At 40.5% G+C, this 16,170-nt stretch overlaps 1 protein-coding gene across 1 annotated transcript; it reads right to left on the bottom strand.

Moving 5' to 3' along the window:
* Positions 1-2,106: 2,106 nt before the first annotated feature.
* prlhr2b (prolactin releasing hormone receptor 2b) lies at positions 2,107-4,478 on the bottom strand (the record flags this gene model as incomplete). Its single annotated transcript, XM_083984206.1, has 2 exons — positions 2,107-2,740; positions 4,030-4,478. 2 exons carry the CDS (start codon positions 4,476-4,478, stop codon positions 2,107-2,109), a joined length of 1,083 nt encoding a protein of 360 aa, XP_083840332.1.
* Positions 4,479-16,170: the final 11,692 nt, after the last annotated feature.

A 16,170-nucleotide genomic window follows, 5' to 3' on the forward strand; every position in this document is an offset into this window, starting at 1 on the left:
TAAATGCCATTGTTGGCAAGAACCGGATATGTTTGGCATGAATATAAGGAGATCAGTAAATTCATTCTCATGATGTTTCCGTGTCCGAATCAGGCCCTAGTTGATATGCAGGACACATGTCTGCCCTCCCTGTTAGCTGATTAGTAAATACAGCTGTGCAAGTGCACTCTGACCAAGTTGGCTGTAATTTCATTTCATCTCCTTCCATCATGCAGCAACATCGATCTGAAGCAGAGAAGTCGTTTGGTCTCTGTGGTTTTTTTTTATTCACAATTTTTCACAGTGTGTGACAGCACAGGCTTCACATATAACATATAATGTTTTTACATGAAACAGCATAAACTATGAACACATTTACAAAGTGTTATGTGGTAACGTTAAGTACACAAATAGTCTATATGTGGTCCAGAGAACCCAACACACTGCAATTTAAGAAAACACTTAAATGTATACATAAAAATTCTTTGCATGTGTTTTTTTTGCACCTCACGTTGTCACGTTGAGGATCTTTTCTGCATTTGCAGCAGAGAGAGCTTTTGAGTTGGTCTCTCAGGGGCACCGTACTCACAGCCATTCAGTCACTGAATACATGTTGGGGGAAAAGAGCAAATAAAAGGTGAAGGTTTTATCTTTTCAGTGTCAGCAGCGCCTCAGACCTCAGTGTTGTAAATAGCTGTCAAGATAAATCCGTTGTACTGCGCTGTAGGCAGGAGACACACATACACAGAGAGAGGACATGGCTGTTCTGAACCTCTCTGGCCTTACAAACAAGTCTCGTACAGTTTGTACAAAAATTGAAGAAGTAATAGAAAAGAAAGCAAGAAAGCAGAGAACATTTAACCGAGCGTCACACGACAATGGTTTAATTTTACACAGTGCCACCGGGGAATAATTTGATCATTAATACAGCAAGGTGCATATTCATCAACCACAGGCTTGAAGAAAATTGAAGCCCAGGGGAGAGGAGCTCATGAATTTAATTTATTCCACTGGAGGAACATTACCCTGACATTAGGACGGACATCAACGCCTTGGTGGAAATCATCACCGCTGTAACAACCATTTAGGAACACAATCTGAACCTGGCTCATTTGCTCCTCATATCCAATAAAGCTACACGTTATCAACATCACATGTACAGCCCTTAGTTCATATTTATATCGTCTTACATTCTTTTCTTTTCTTTTTAATATATGGCAACGTCATTATCTCCTTACAGTTATTATAAAGGAAGCTTTCGTCAGTACAGATTGGATGTAAAGCTAACAGGATGGAGCTACAATGTATCACAGCAAAGACTGAAGAGGAATTCCGACTTTTCAAGCTCGTCCTTTACCACAGTTTTTCCCTCACAGCTTGGTTGATCTCATTAAAAACCATAGAGAGTGATATTTAAGGTGAGCATTTATCTTTTAGCCTCTTGGCCCATGCTCCAAAGTTTGGTCCGCAGTGAGTGACTCCAAAAATCTTCTTCATCTTTCTATCTAGACCATGTTACCTTTGAAGATTCCTCCTTTGATTTTAGTGACCCTTCTCTTTGGCCATCCCACACTGTCATGGAAGAATTTCCAAAAAACCAACACAGTGGTCCGTGACAGTATCCTAAAGTATCCCATATAGATCCCAAGGACTTTTAAAGCTGATTCTGACCTTTTATCTACAGTAATGAAACCAAATCCACTTGTATAGAAGAAATATCAAGTGTCAGATTGTCACGCCATTAACTGGGTGCCTTAAGGATGAACCCCCACCAGGCTTGACTCAACAAAGCAACAACCTGAACCCCCAAATCCACTTTTTTACACAAGATCTAATTGCATGATGGTATTTGTGGATGTCCATGACCCACTCACTGCATCACACTCCTCTGATTTCTTCTCCCAACATTTTCATCCACTCACAGAAAAAAATCTGACCTCAACAACCACTCGTGGCCAATAATAGGTCAGCTTTTTGTAGACAACATACTGTAATAATGACTGAAAAAGACTGTGAATGTTACTAGCCACTGGATGAACCACATTCATTTGGTGCAACTCCAAAGCTTTAAATCAGCACTTCACGCTGAAATAACAACAACAACAACGGATCCTCCTCAGCACTTGATTACAGGACCACACTGGCAGCGCAGTGATTTGCAGGCACTCCAATGCGATGACGGCACTTGAACATCTTCCGTAACTCGGTGCGGAAGCGGTCGTGCAGCCACGCGTAGAGGAAAGGGTTGCAGCAGGAGGAGCTCATGGCGCACAGGTGGCACAGGAGTTGTATGAGTAAGAAGTAACGCTTGTTAATGAGGTGAATGTCGATGTCTCGCAGCACGTTGAACACATGGATGGGAAGCCAGCACACGGCAAAGGCGGACACCAAAAGAGCAACCAGACGAAAGATCTTCCTCTTGCGGGCTTGCTGAGCGCCTGCCTGGTCCTGCGTCCTGTGGCCCGGTGCGACGCAGTTCCTCAGTTTGACGGTGATGCAGAGGTACGAGACAAACACGGCCGACAGGGGCAGGACGTACGTGACCAGCAGCGTGCTGTACGCGTACGCACGTCTTTCCTTCTCTTGGCCCAGCCAGAACTCCTCGCAGATGGTGAAGCCTTCCTCTTTGAACTCGACGTGGTAGGTGTGGGTCACCGCCGGAGCCACCAGGCCGCAGGACAGCAGCCAGATGCCGGTGAGGACGGAAGCACAGGTCGCCACGGAGGTGCGCTTCTTCAAGGGGTGGACTGTTGCGTAATACCTGCAGTAGGAAAGAAAAGGAGAGACAGTAGTATTTAAAACCCTCCTGTTGTTCTTCTGGGTCAAATTGACCCAATCTGTTCCCTTCCTCCATCCTTCTCTCTTTCCCTCCTTTCTCTCTTCCTTTTTTCCACAATCCTTTTTCCCCTTCCTTCCTTCCCTTCGTCCTTACTTCTTCTTTCCTTTTTGACCCAATTGACCTGATCTGTTCCCTCCCTCCATCTTTTTTCCTTCCTTTTCCCTTTCCTTCTTTCCACAATCCTTTTCCCCTTCCTTCCTTCCTTCCTTCCTTCCTTCCTTCCTTCCTTCCTTCCCTTCGTCCTTACTTCTTCTTTCCTTTTTGACCCAATTGACCTGATCTGTTCCCTGCCTCCATCTTTCTTTCCTTCCTTCTCCCTTCCTTCTTTCCACAATCCTTTTCCCTTCCTTCTTTCCCTTCGTCCTTATTTCTTCATTCTTTTTGACCCAATTGACCCAATCTGTTCCTCCCTCCATCTATCTTTCCTTCATTTTTCCCTTCCTTGTTTCCTCCCATCTTTCCCTTTGTCCTTCCTTCCTTCTTTCCTTCCTTCCTTCTTTCCCCTCGTCCTTCCTTCCTTGACCCAGGAGGACAACAGGAGGGTTAAAAGCAGAGGCACAAGACCCATGCTTAGACAATGCCTGATTAATCATGATCTAATGCACGAATTAAGTTAATCAGTCACACTTAGCTCATGTGATTACTTACTGTGTAGTAAATTTGCTCTAAATCAGTCATAGTAGATACATAAATGCATCACAATGAGCTTTTTAATAAAGTCACACAAAGCAGAAACTGTGAAGAAAATCATTTAGATATGAATTCATTCTAAACAGTAATAATAATGTTGATTGTCAGAATATTGCTCCTTGCTGTTCTTATGCATAACACATTTTGTGTATCTCTTGAGGTGGGATGATCCACTTGCTTTGTATATAAAAATCTCAAAGTTGGTGTAGACTTTCAAAACAATGGGAATACACAGAACGACTGTGTTACAGCCTGGGTGAGTCAGGCTTAGTGGCTACAGTCATATAATTTCTAGTTTGGCAAAAATTACACCCCACTCATACTCAGAGTTGATGCTTGAAATTGATTACAGAAAGAGGGAACTTTGGCTGTTTGCTGAGATTGGCCTCTTGTGATCTAAATGGCCAATTTATGTTAAGCAAACCTGCACAGACACTAAACTATAATTTAGGGTGATGGATTTTTTTTTTCTTCAAAGAGTTCAACTTCGCACTTCCTTCAGCCCACAGAGATCCACCCACCTGTCCACGGCGATGGCAGTCAGTGTGAAGACGGAAACGTAGACCGTGACCGGTTGGATGAGGAACACCAGATAGCACATGGAGCGGCCAAACACCCACCCGTGTGGGTTGAAGGCGTACGCCAGAGTGAAAGGGACGCAGGTCACACACATGAGCATGTCAGAGAAGGCCAGGTTTCCGATGAAGAAGTTGGTGACGTTGTGCATTTTGCGGGTTCGGCAGATGACGTAGAGGAGCAGGTAATTCCCAAAGACGCCCACCACCACCACGAGCACATAACAAGGGATGATGAGAGGCTTGAACTTTTGAAGCAGGGCCACATCTGCAAACTGGGAGGTGTGATTGGTGGAGTTGCTCTGCACCGCAACCTCATAAATGTGTCCCTCTGTTTGGACGCCTGTCACGGACGGCTGTGTGCTTCCAGCCAGGCCGCTGTCATTACCCTCCATGGCTGCAGACTGTCAGTACCTGAACTGTTGCAAATGCAATAAAAACAGGTTTGCAGCTGTTACAACAAAACATTAACAGCCTTTTTAAAGGTCAAATGTCTAAATCAGTGTATTCAAATGAAAACAGGACACGACATTTACAAAACACAAGACCATTAATAATCAGGCTTTTACACCAACACATTCTCGAAGCAGAGGGCAAATATTACCAAAGGATTTCTAATTATGAGGACCTCTGAATATGAATAGAAGAGCAGCACAATGTTGTGCATTAACATGCATATGGAAAATGTCAAATCACATACTTGTGCCAGCATTTAGAGGCCAAAAGTGCAGTTCGATTGCTGCCCAGATAATTGTGTTTAGCACTTTCCACCATCAGTAAAACATGTCAATACATCTGAGATGCTTCATTTGATGCATTTTATTACAGTTTTTGTCCATTGGTTTGGCTCATTTCTTGAAACAGAAATTACATTCTCAAAATAACATGGACAAACCTCCAAACCACTTGGCAATTGTTCACAAATCTTAGTACATCTTTACAAATGATTTCTGTGAATACAGGTAGCCTAACAGTTAGCACAATTTCCAAGATCTTGTTGATCTAAACTGATTGTTGATTCTCAGTCTAATGGTCGTTCTCTCCAAAACATCTCAACATCATTTCATTGTATAAGTCATCACATGCACAATAGTTTGTTCAATTGTTTTTCGATGTGTTTATATTACAGTATATTATGCTGTATACATTTTCTTTTTACTCTGATGTATGGAAGCTACTTTATGTGTGTGAGTAGAAATGGTTACAATTTCCTTGGCAGTATGAGTGCAATGTATGATGTCAAACCTTGGAGGCTACTCTTACCATAAAATCCTTTTGTTCCCCCCCTTTTCTCTCAGTTTTATACACAGTTGTATTCTGTTAACTAGCCAAAAAGAATAAAAAACATTGTCAATGAAGGACTGGGCTAAGACTGAGAGGTGGACATGAGGGATATTTCAATGGTCCTCTGCCATAGTGATAAAACAAACAACTAAACATTTTGACTTGCAGTGCTTAAACAATGCCAAAGGGACGATGCACTGACTATTTATAAGAGAAAGGAATTTGGTCCTAACAAATGAGTGAACTACTACTGGGAGAGATATGCACTTTTGCAAGTGAGCTAGTGTTATGCTGAACTATAAGACTGTTTTGCCAAATGATAGAGTTTTGAGAATGTAATTTCAAGAAATGAGCCAAACCAATGGAGAAAAACTGTATTTTGGGTCATCACCACATGAGCACGTATAGAACAGTTAGGAAGTTATTGTAAGAAAATTAAAGAAAGGATAATTGTAACATAATATTCTCCTTGGTGAGAGGTTTCTAAACCTCTGATGACTTCAAATGACTTCAAAAGCTCTGGGATGATTTTCCATCCTGCTGATGCAATGTCAGAAATTATTACTATTAAGCAGCATCATGGGGGCATGACTGATGTTCGACTATATATTGTCTCAGCTGTGACTGAGCTGAAGGCTCAGAGACACTCTGCCATCATGGTCACATCTCTGAAGTGCAATATTGCTTGTGTACAATAATAAAGAACAAATAAAACCTTTTATGATGTAATTGTAATATTAAACAAAATATGTGCCGGTTTTTGACATTTTTACTGTGAGTTGCTACATTTAAATACAGACAGAGAGAGAGAGAGAGAGAGAGAGAGAGAGAGAGATGGATAGATAGATAGATAGATGTTACATGTTAAAATGACAGTGTTTAGATTAAATAACACCTTGCAACCCTCAACCCCTGAAGTTAAAATCAGCTTCATGATGAGTTAATCCAGCCGTAGCTTGTAGTGTTGGTAAATGTCCAGTGAAGAGTCATTCAGTCATCAGTGAGGGTGTTTTGCACATGATTTCACCTCAACATGTTGCATAATTTGTACCTGCTGCATCGATAGGTCTCCATTACTGACACACAGGCTGCTAATTAGGATGACTCCATGTGACAGAAGGACCTTGGGACCTTTTTCCATATGACATTTTATGTTATATATAGTCGATCCAAAGCCCTACCACCGACAGCTAATCGAAATATTCATGAACAGTGTGGAGGAGAGATTTTGCTGAAGTCTTATCTGAGATATTTTACATTTTAATCATCATCAGATTGTCTCAGAGAAGTTCTCAAGATCAACATCTGTTTTTATTTGAGCTGTCAACTTATATGACCTCAACTGGTAAAGGAAATGAATTATGTAATGCCTAATATAAATAAAAAGGCTTTTGCTCAGAGAACATCATCTTTTGATGCATAGTTACTGACGGACTGCTGACTTTGACTTTCTTCAAGACTGAGGGCTGCTGCTCATCAGTGGAACATCTACTTTATAAAACAGTGGTTCGAAAGCTCGTATATCTGCAGAAATGAAATGTTCAGACATTTTGTGTCATGAGCAACACAGACGCTAACTAAAACCAAGTGGTGCAGTATTTTCTTGGCTGTAACAGGGCGGGGGGGGGGGGGGGGGGGGGATCAACATATTTGTTCTTTTTTTAACCGTTTAATTGCTGTCAGGTTGATTTCCTCACATTCTTTAACAGTTGTTTGAAGAATATATATAAGAAGCTTCTTCCGCACACTTATCTCCCACACCGGTATTTGCATAATCTGACTTTACTGAAGTCTAGATATAGGCCTTGAGAAGTGTTACATAACAGTGGCACATTATAGCAATTTGTACATCGATACACATTACAAAAGGAAAACATAACATGTGCATGAACATAAATCATCCTGTTTCTGTTATGTGAATACTATGTCACAACTAAATGAGAAATCATGATTTTCACAGTGTGACCTTTGTGACAAATGAATATTATGCTCCTTAGTATTTGAAAGTTAATAATATTTCAATCCAGTCACCAAATTTCTATTGTTTTCTATTCTAGATTTTTGTTGTTGTTGTTGTTGTTCTGATAAGTTTTGGAGAGAAGATGCTACCACTACCTATGAAAAAGAAGAATGTGAACAAAAAAATAAAACCAATAAAAATCAGCCAGTTCCTCACCTGTATTGCTGCTTCCCAGTGTAAAGTGTGAGAGTATGAAGAGCGAGCGGACCTTCCTTGTTCACTTCTCCACAGTGAGTGAGCTGAAGCAGCTGCTGATTTAGAGTGAGAGGGAGAGAGAGAGAGGGAGAAAGAGAGAGAGGGAGAGGTGTCTGTGAAAATGACAGTAAGCCAATAAGATGGCAGAGACCCCAAAAGGACGAATGCCCGGGTTGGACTTGATGTTGATGTTTGATCTTGAACTGAGTGGGTTCGTGGCCAGAGGAGATGGATTGAAGGATGAAGACAGTGACAGTAAATATTGATTGTTTGTTGATACATTCACACGTCGATCGGCAGTAACCCTATGATTTAACGCCAAAGTGCTGTCATGTCAGCACACTGATTTCAGAAACTGTGCGTTAATCATTGATCGTAGATGGAGTTGGTGTGATGAGAAATCTGAAGCTTTGGCACATGAAGAGGGAAAACAAAACGCTGTGAATGATTAGTTATCTTGTGTGATGACGTCTCTCCAGATAGACATGGACCTGCAAATGAATGAGTTGACTACTATGCCTTTTCACCGTTTGCCCTTGAGGCTCAGAAAGAGATGATGTGACAGTGTGATATGCAGAATCACAACTCTCTGCACCTCTTCTAATAAATTTGTGAGGGTCTCTGTTACAATAAACCTTGCTCTCAACAAAACCTATTGTATTGCAAGTGACAAAGACAGACTGTGGACATTTTTTCTGTTCCATTTAAAGCATCACCCCCTCAACTCCCACTTAGAAAAGTGAGTGCTTGCAGTAATTCCACTGTCCACAAACCTGATATAAAAAAATAAAAAAAAAGCTTTTAAAGTGCACTTTAATTTACAGTTACATATTCTTTGTTGCAAATGGCAGACAAAGGCTGAGATATTTCATTTCTTTTTCTGAAAATAATAACAAAATGACCTTTTCTTTGTAGATGGGGGATGAATGGATGAGTGGAAGTCGGGCTGCAGTTATGCCTCCGTTTCTCCCTCCTCTTAATTGGCGCTGGTAAGTAAGCACCCTGCACAACACTAGACTGTCATTTCAGCTGTGCAGCAGTGAGCACAACCTGGAAATTTTGCACAAAATGTCAGAGGAAGACACAGAGAGAAAAAGATAAACTGCCTCAGTCAGACATAGTTTAAAGCACTTTCAAAGGTATCAGCCTGGAGGCTTCAACCAGTCAGACTAAGCTGCCATGCAGGGTGCTGCTGGCCATATCCACCAGTAGCAATTCATCCACATTTGATATCCATTATTTACATGCATCATAATAACAGTGCTGTCATTTTTTTTAAATGGAAAGGTTGCAAATAAGCGAGCACTGGGAAGATTAAAAAAAAAAAGAGAGAATCAATTTGTCCTTATGGAGGCTGAAGAAATTCATCCACAGTTACCTCATCATCACAGATAAGGAGGACAGTGTTGTAGGAAGCAACATGTTTACTTGACAGAGCAGCGCTTTCATCCACAGAAGCATGACTGTGGCTGAAAGATGCTAGAAGATGCTGTTGACGCTGTTGACGCAAATATGTCCAGTGTGCGGTGATGAGTAGTCATGGAGATGGCTGCCAGAGCCATGCTGGTCTTCATTATTAATTTTTGAGTTTGTTTGAGAAAAAAAACTAATTTCACGCAAGTGGCACACTCGAATGTGCTTTGACAAATGAGAAACACAAATTGCATGAACCTTGATGTTTGCATGTAATCATCTCAAATTTAACTTGAAGTGAGTATAATAGGAGCTCTCCTGATGGCAGCAGGAAGGTAATTGCTCATCTTGGGAGAGTAAATACTAAAGCCTGAGGTCCATTATCGCTTAAATTGAGTTTTAATGTCGCTTGGCAGATGAGAGGACAGAGCATCTCTGGTCAAACTACAGGTGACAGTTTAGATAAGGCACAGTGTGTCAAGGCCTCATCAGTTTTAACTGCCTGCTTCATTGGTGGGTCCATTTATTAACTGATATCTTATCAGCGATATGTAATTTAAAAAACATTTTGGGTTACCAGGGTTCCTGGCTGGTGTTTATCACTGTCATTACTTTGTCTGCTGGAGCACATTGTGGAGGTGATGGGGTTCATTTTTATGCTCAAACCCACTGAGAATTATTACCTGACGCTGCAGGCTCCCCCAGGAGTGTATCAGCAACACAGCAACTTTAAGCTGATTGTTTTGGTCCGGAAAGAAACTTTACTGTTACGGTTCACTCCCACTGCTCTCACAGTACACAACACAACTGTTCTACAAACAATGCAACACTGGTACAGCTCCAAATCAGAGAAAGGGAGACAATGTTGAACTTGAAAGTTTAAAGTACTCAATTTCAGTGTCTAATTTTCATTTAGACACAAAACGTATGTGAATCACTGAGGAGGAGTCAATTAAACTAAAGGGAACTTAGTTAACTGAAGATATCATATGTTATAAAATCACAGATGAGCATGTCTCATTGTTTTTTTTTTAATGATTTTGTAAACATGCGCCAGGAAAAATTTACCCACAAACATTAAACCTAAAACAAAAGTAAACTTTTATATATTTTTCCATTGATGACGTCTTTCCTTGACGTCAAATTAGGCTGTTGAAAGCCAATCTTAGCTGCCATGGTAACTTTAATTTTTGTCCTAATTGTTTCTTACTATTAAATTGTTAAACAGTCAAGTGTAGATAATCCAGTAATTTTCTGATGATTTATTACAAAGGCAGAAACCCAAGACCCTTAATTACATAACATGTCTCAGGGCAGAACTGACTCTAAGTGGTGGAAAGTTTTTCAATGGAACATTTCAAAGTGGAGAAACTCTAGACACTTCACTTTAGAGTTAATCATTTGTAAATTTTGACATCCAAGCCTGATGCATGTTTTGTTTCATCAAAGTACTTTCAAGTTAACCAATTATGAAGTCATTAATATGAACTCTTTATAGAGGGTAAGATCTATTAGAAAAATGTCACAAGTCATATAAAGAGACTAGATGAGTGACTGGATCTCAGGACAAGCAGTTTCACACCATTGTGATGATTAAAGCGTTTATGACATTAGGATGATTTCTCTGATGCCTTTAACCATCACTGTGGAACAACCACATCCATGATTCAGATTTCTACTGTGAGAGCCTCAGTGCCACTTGGCTGCAGTTGATTGCTACAACACTGTGTGTGTAAAGTGCTGCTAACAACACATCATTAGATCACCAGAGGAGGTTGTTTAGACTGAACACCAAAGCAGATGCATATAGTGCTCTTCAGAGAAAGCTTTGATGCCTCTGAATCTTCTCATCAAGGAGGAGAGTCTCGATGATCAGAGTGTTGCCGCGTTGTTCCGCGTGAACAAACCCCTCCAGGACAAAGATCTCCATGCTCCGTCTCCTGGGAGGTTGTATCAATCCTTCACAAGACACATGAGATAAACAAACTCTTTCTTCACCATGAGAAGACAAAACTCATCCCGCCACCTGGTTTCTTCAGACACAGATGTGAACAAACACGATTAATGGCTGTTGACAGCTGGACTGCAGAACACTGAGGGGGGCAGAAACGATCAGAGGGGGACGCACATCCTTCGCAGGCTGTTCCACCATATTTCAAAGGAAAAAGATTAATTTCTCATTTTTCGCTTGTGGTACCGCCACAGCGCTCCATATTTGAAGGGAACTCCACGGATTTTACACATGAACTTCAGTTTACTTGTCGCAGGCGGAGGCGGCGCTCCTCGGCCTGTGGAAGCAGTTACGTAATGTCTTCCATGGCTGCACAGCTTGAGAATTGACACTTGGGGCTATAACCAATAATTTTATATCCACAATAATGTCACATAACCACTCGAATGACTAATATTGACAGTCCAGCATGCATTATAGGGTTGTCCTTTAAGCTCCCTTTAAGCTGTCCTCCTTGTTTCCCATATTTTATGCTTGTATGTTTATTTTATTGTGCTTTTATCTGATGTCCTCAGATCTGTCCTCTGATATCCTCAGTCAAGATTCTTTTCTTAAGTGTTTTTATCCTTCTTAGGGCATGAAAAAAAAGTTTAATTTTTTTTTTTTTTTCAAACATGATTTTTTCAGAGAGTTACAGACATGTCCACTCCAGTGGACAACATGCGCCTAAGCACTCACATAAAACAATATGAATTTAATGTAAAGATTAATCAAAATTGTGATTTATGGTTAATTCATTAACTATAATTTAATTGTATGCTTTGCAAAACATTTTTACATATTTTTTTTACACATTTTAACATTGTATACAACGTTATATAACGTTAAATAGGCCTATTGTGTATAGCCAATTCTTTGTTTCAAAACATCCCCAACAAGAAGAACATTATTATTATTAGTTACCATACTTCTTTAAGGATGCAGGACTGGTATTACCATGCCATTATACTAGAATTAATATGTTTTCGGCAACAAGAACTGAAATATCTGTTTCTTCATCTCCAAACACGTCTTTTGCAATAATCCTCACCTCAGTAATATGCTCAGTTCATCAAACCTAGGCTTTATGAAAGGTGGCAAAGCATCCAGGGCACACTGGCACACAGCATTGCATGCAGATGTATTTGGTCTTGAGTGTGGCCAGGTTAACAGTGCACATCATCCACAGCTCCCTCGTCCTACCTCTGCTATCTGGCCCTACAATTTACAGCTAATCTGCACAGAAGTGTATATATTTAAATGAGTAGCCTATAAACTGAGCAAAGGAATGTATTTTTATATTTATAACATAATTTACAACCAGAACAGTCACAAGAAAAGGTAAAGCAATTACATGACTTGTGTTGGACTTGATGCATGACGTCCACTTCAGTGGACACATGATTAATTGTAATTTACTACTTATTTAAAATACATATACATACATACAATATTATATTACTTAGATGTTACTGTATATCATCATATTTTTTTTTTATATCTAGGGTTCTTCTGGAAAAGACGGTTTGACAGGATATGCCAGGAGCCACCAACCTAGGTGGCTGTCTGGCGGCCATCTTGGATCCAGATCAAATTTACTTGCAGTTACAACGACTGACCACTGAATTAACCGCAATGGAGTGGTGCAGCAGAGAGCCCTCTATGGGCTGATAGGCAATTCAACCATAGAAACCTTTGTATTTAGGATGGAATGACTTTTAAACAGCTGTCCACTGTAGTGACCACTGTGCACCAGAGGGTTAAACTGTAATTGTAATTGTTTTAATTGTAAAGCACTTTGGTTCAAGGTGTTATATAAATAAACCTGACCTTGACCTTGACCTTTAAGGGTTGCTGGGTGCAGGTCACCAGTCTATCTCACCTATGGTCAGTGTGTGCAAGTGTCTTTGGACTGGAGGAGGTTGGAGAAAACAAATGCAACGAAATGATATAACTTACAAACTCTATCCCAAAAGGTCTTTGTGTGGGTGTTTGGGGCCATTGGTGGTCCGTTGTTATGCCCCATGCCACCCCCCATGGTGACAGTCCCACAGAGAATTAGCATCCGGCTCCCTTCATCTCTGGAGCACTTTAACTTCTCTCAGCTCATTTATTCATTTTGGTCTGCTTCACTCACCTATTACTCTCAGATCTTTTCAACCGTAGCGGGCATCAGTTTCCAGCTCCGCACTATACCTGCCCAGTGCCTAACAACAGACACACACACAGTTACTATAAATACACTGTTAACAACAATGCCTCAGACTTTTAACCAGACCTGATAGCATGGTCCGACTCCAGCTGAGGTAAATGAGGGAATGTGTTTTGCATTGAAACGTCATCGACTGAGTTGTATTCCAGTCTCTCTCATGCATTTGGAATGAAGATAAAGGTATTCAGATCAGTGTGTGTGTGTGTGTGTGTGTGTATTATAGTAATAGATTCCATGTTTCGACTATCGGGTGCTCTATTTGAATATCATTCATTCCCAGCAGCCCGCATGGGATTTGGATTTTGAAGCGTCGTCTTTCATTCTCTCGCTGTGTACAGATAGTTGGTGCAATATTTGTATTCCAATCTCTCCCACTTGCATTTACATGTGGAAATAGCAGCGGCTGAGTTTTGGATTCCATTGTATTAAACTTTATAACAACAGCCTTGGCCCTCCCTATGTGACTGTTTTCTCTAGAGCCTATTCCATATTAATATCAACAGTTCTCTGACCGACCGAATGACAGCCAGTCAGTCATTCAGTTCAGGCGGATCCATCCTCTGCCCTTGGAATGGCTCCCACTGTCACCCCTTTTTTTTAATAAACAGTCAAGTTCATCTTTTCATCTTTTTTATATGTGGAAATACATCATTTATTGTCTGTGTGGGTTGAGCCTATATTCTCCAATATGACCTACAGACAAAGTGACTGAATAAAGGCTCGTATGTGCATTAAATAGTTATTAGCTCACAAATGAAGTTACCAGAGCTCAATATGAGAAATGAGAGAAAGTTTCTAGATTGCAACCATTATCTGTAGAGAAGCTGAGGTTAAGAGGTGACAGTTATTATTCTACAAAACGAGGACACTGACAAGAGCTCATTTACACATAAACCTCCCGTTTCAAGGATGAGACGGTCTCAGCAGTGGCTGTTTTCCTGCAGAGATGCAGAATAAAAAAAATCCCCCACCAAAAAATGCCATCTGTAATCTTTGTTTTCTTTGCACAGGGAACTCCCTTCCACCTGTGTCACTGATCTCTGCATTATGCACAACTCTGTCAGTGGTCACACAGGCTGAGAAATCTGGTTGTTTGTTTAAATGATGATCTCAAATGAAAAAAAAAAAGAAATATGTAAAGCTTTTCTGATTCTCTGTGTTGAAATTGTGTTTCTTTTTCTATTTAAACCTTGACTAACAAATGACAAACACATAAGAGCTGATTACCTTAATTTTTATTCAGATGAAAGTAGTAAATGAATATGAAGGAGGCACTGAGGCATAGATAATTAATTATAATGAAGCGCTATTTCATCAAATCCAGGAGCTCAGCTTGGTCCCTTAACAAAGTCTCCTTTGTCTTTTTCTTCTGACTGATTTGAGACACATGGTGGACTGTAGATAGAGATGAATCATAATTAACCAAGTTGGAGGAACTCTGAGTGGGTGACGTGACTGACACTTCTTTGCACTACTTGTATCTCACATCTGTTTTTTGTTTTTTTCCCACACCACTGACGCCCATTACACTGATAACAAACTAGTCTCAAACAGAGGCTGCCCAGAAGTGTTGATCTTTATCGTTAGATTTGCAGCTTTGAGAGCACTTCAAGATGTTGAAGCTGCAGAGACACAAAGCACCAGGCTCTTCAGGAGAGTGTGACAGAAGCAGCAGATGGAGATTGAAGGTCTTCTACTGAGCCAGACATCTGAAGACCAACACCCCCATTGGATCCCTGCAGGAAATAGCTAGAAAGCATTTCTTATTATTTAGGGGAAAATTCAGTCATGTATTAGCTAGGGCCTAATTACTCAGTGATGTTGATTTTTGGGTGTAAATATTCAAATTAAAAATGTCTGGACTCCTTGTAGCTCCTTCAGTCTTTCTGGTTCTGGTCCATACCAATGAGCATAAACCTCTAGGTCATTTTCCGGCTCTGACTTTTCAACTAAACTTAATTTTCTGCCTTTTTATTTTAATATAAATTTTAATTAGTTCTGCTTTTTTTTCTCCTTGATCTGAGTTTTCTGTTGGACACCTCAAGGAAAGCCGCGTCTTGTTTCTTTTTGAGGAACTTGTTTACAAACCAAAATGCAACATTCGTTTGGCAAGTTGCTTCAAATGTCAACTCGGAGCGTGATTTTCGCTTGTTTATTCCCCTCGGAAATCAATTATACATTTCCTTCGGCTTGCCCTTCAGCTAGACGTGTAAACTTTGAACATGACATGACAAGAACTCAGAGGCCGACCTCTTACAGAGAAAAAGGAACTCACTCATTTGGCTCCACGTGTTTCCATGCTGCTTGTCATCCTCTGCATGTTCGTGGCTCAGCTGTTGTCACATTCACCTGCTGCTGTTGTCTGTGCTGAAGGTCAGTGTCTTGCTTTTCACTGACCTCAAGTTTCAATGATTGCTTTCTCTGCAACAAGCAGCTGTCAGCTCTTTGCTGCAAAAAGTACTGGCTTCAGCAGTGTAAGAAGCTTGGTCTTGAGCAATTATTGAGACAATTTTGCATCAGAAAAGATGCCAATAATAGTCAATTCCATTCATGACTTTTGCAGATCCTTATTGTGCTGACTGCGGCTTTACCTCATATCTCCTTCCATCCCATTGTCTTATGTCATTTGACCTGTCTTTCTTTGCTGTCTCCAGTCTGCCATCCTTTCTCAGACGCTTTCTTCCCTGTTGTTTGTCTGATCCTCCATGATTAAGCTTCACCCTGTAGATGTTGCCACACATTTTACCACCTAAGTTTTGTCTTTGTGATCTTGCAACAGACGGAAACACAGCAGCCCCAACCTGTCCTCAGATGTTAGCAGCCTCACCACGAGTCAAATGTGGAGGAGAAAATGACTAAGTTTGTGTTAGTATAGCTACTTTGTGGAGGCAATTAAAATGAAACAATCTGTTCCTTCTCTGCTTGACTTCTTGACTCTGTGCTCAAAAGTTTATGTTTCGGATTTTTGTAAAA

Source organism: Trachurus trachurus (genome assembly GCF_905171665.1).
Source record: "Trachurus trachurus genome assembly, chromosome: 12".
Lineage (NCBI taxonomy): Eukaryota > Metazoa > Chordata > Actinopteri > Carangiformes > Carangidae > Trachurus > Trachurus trachurus.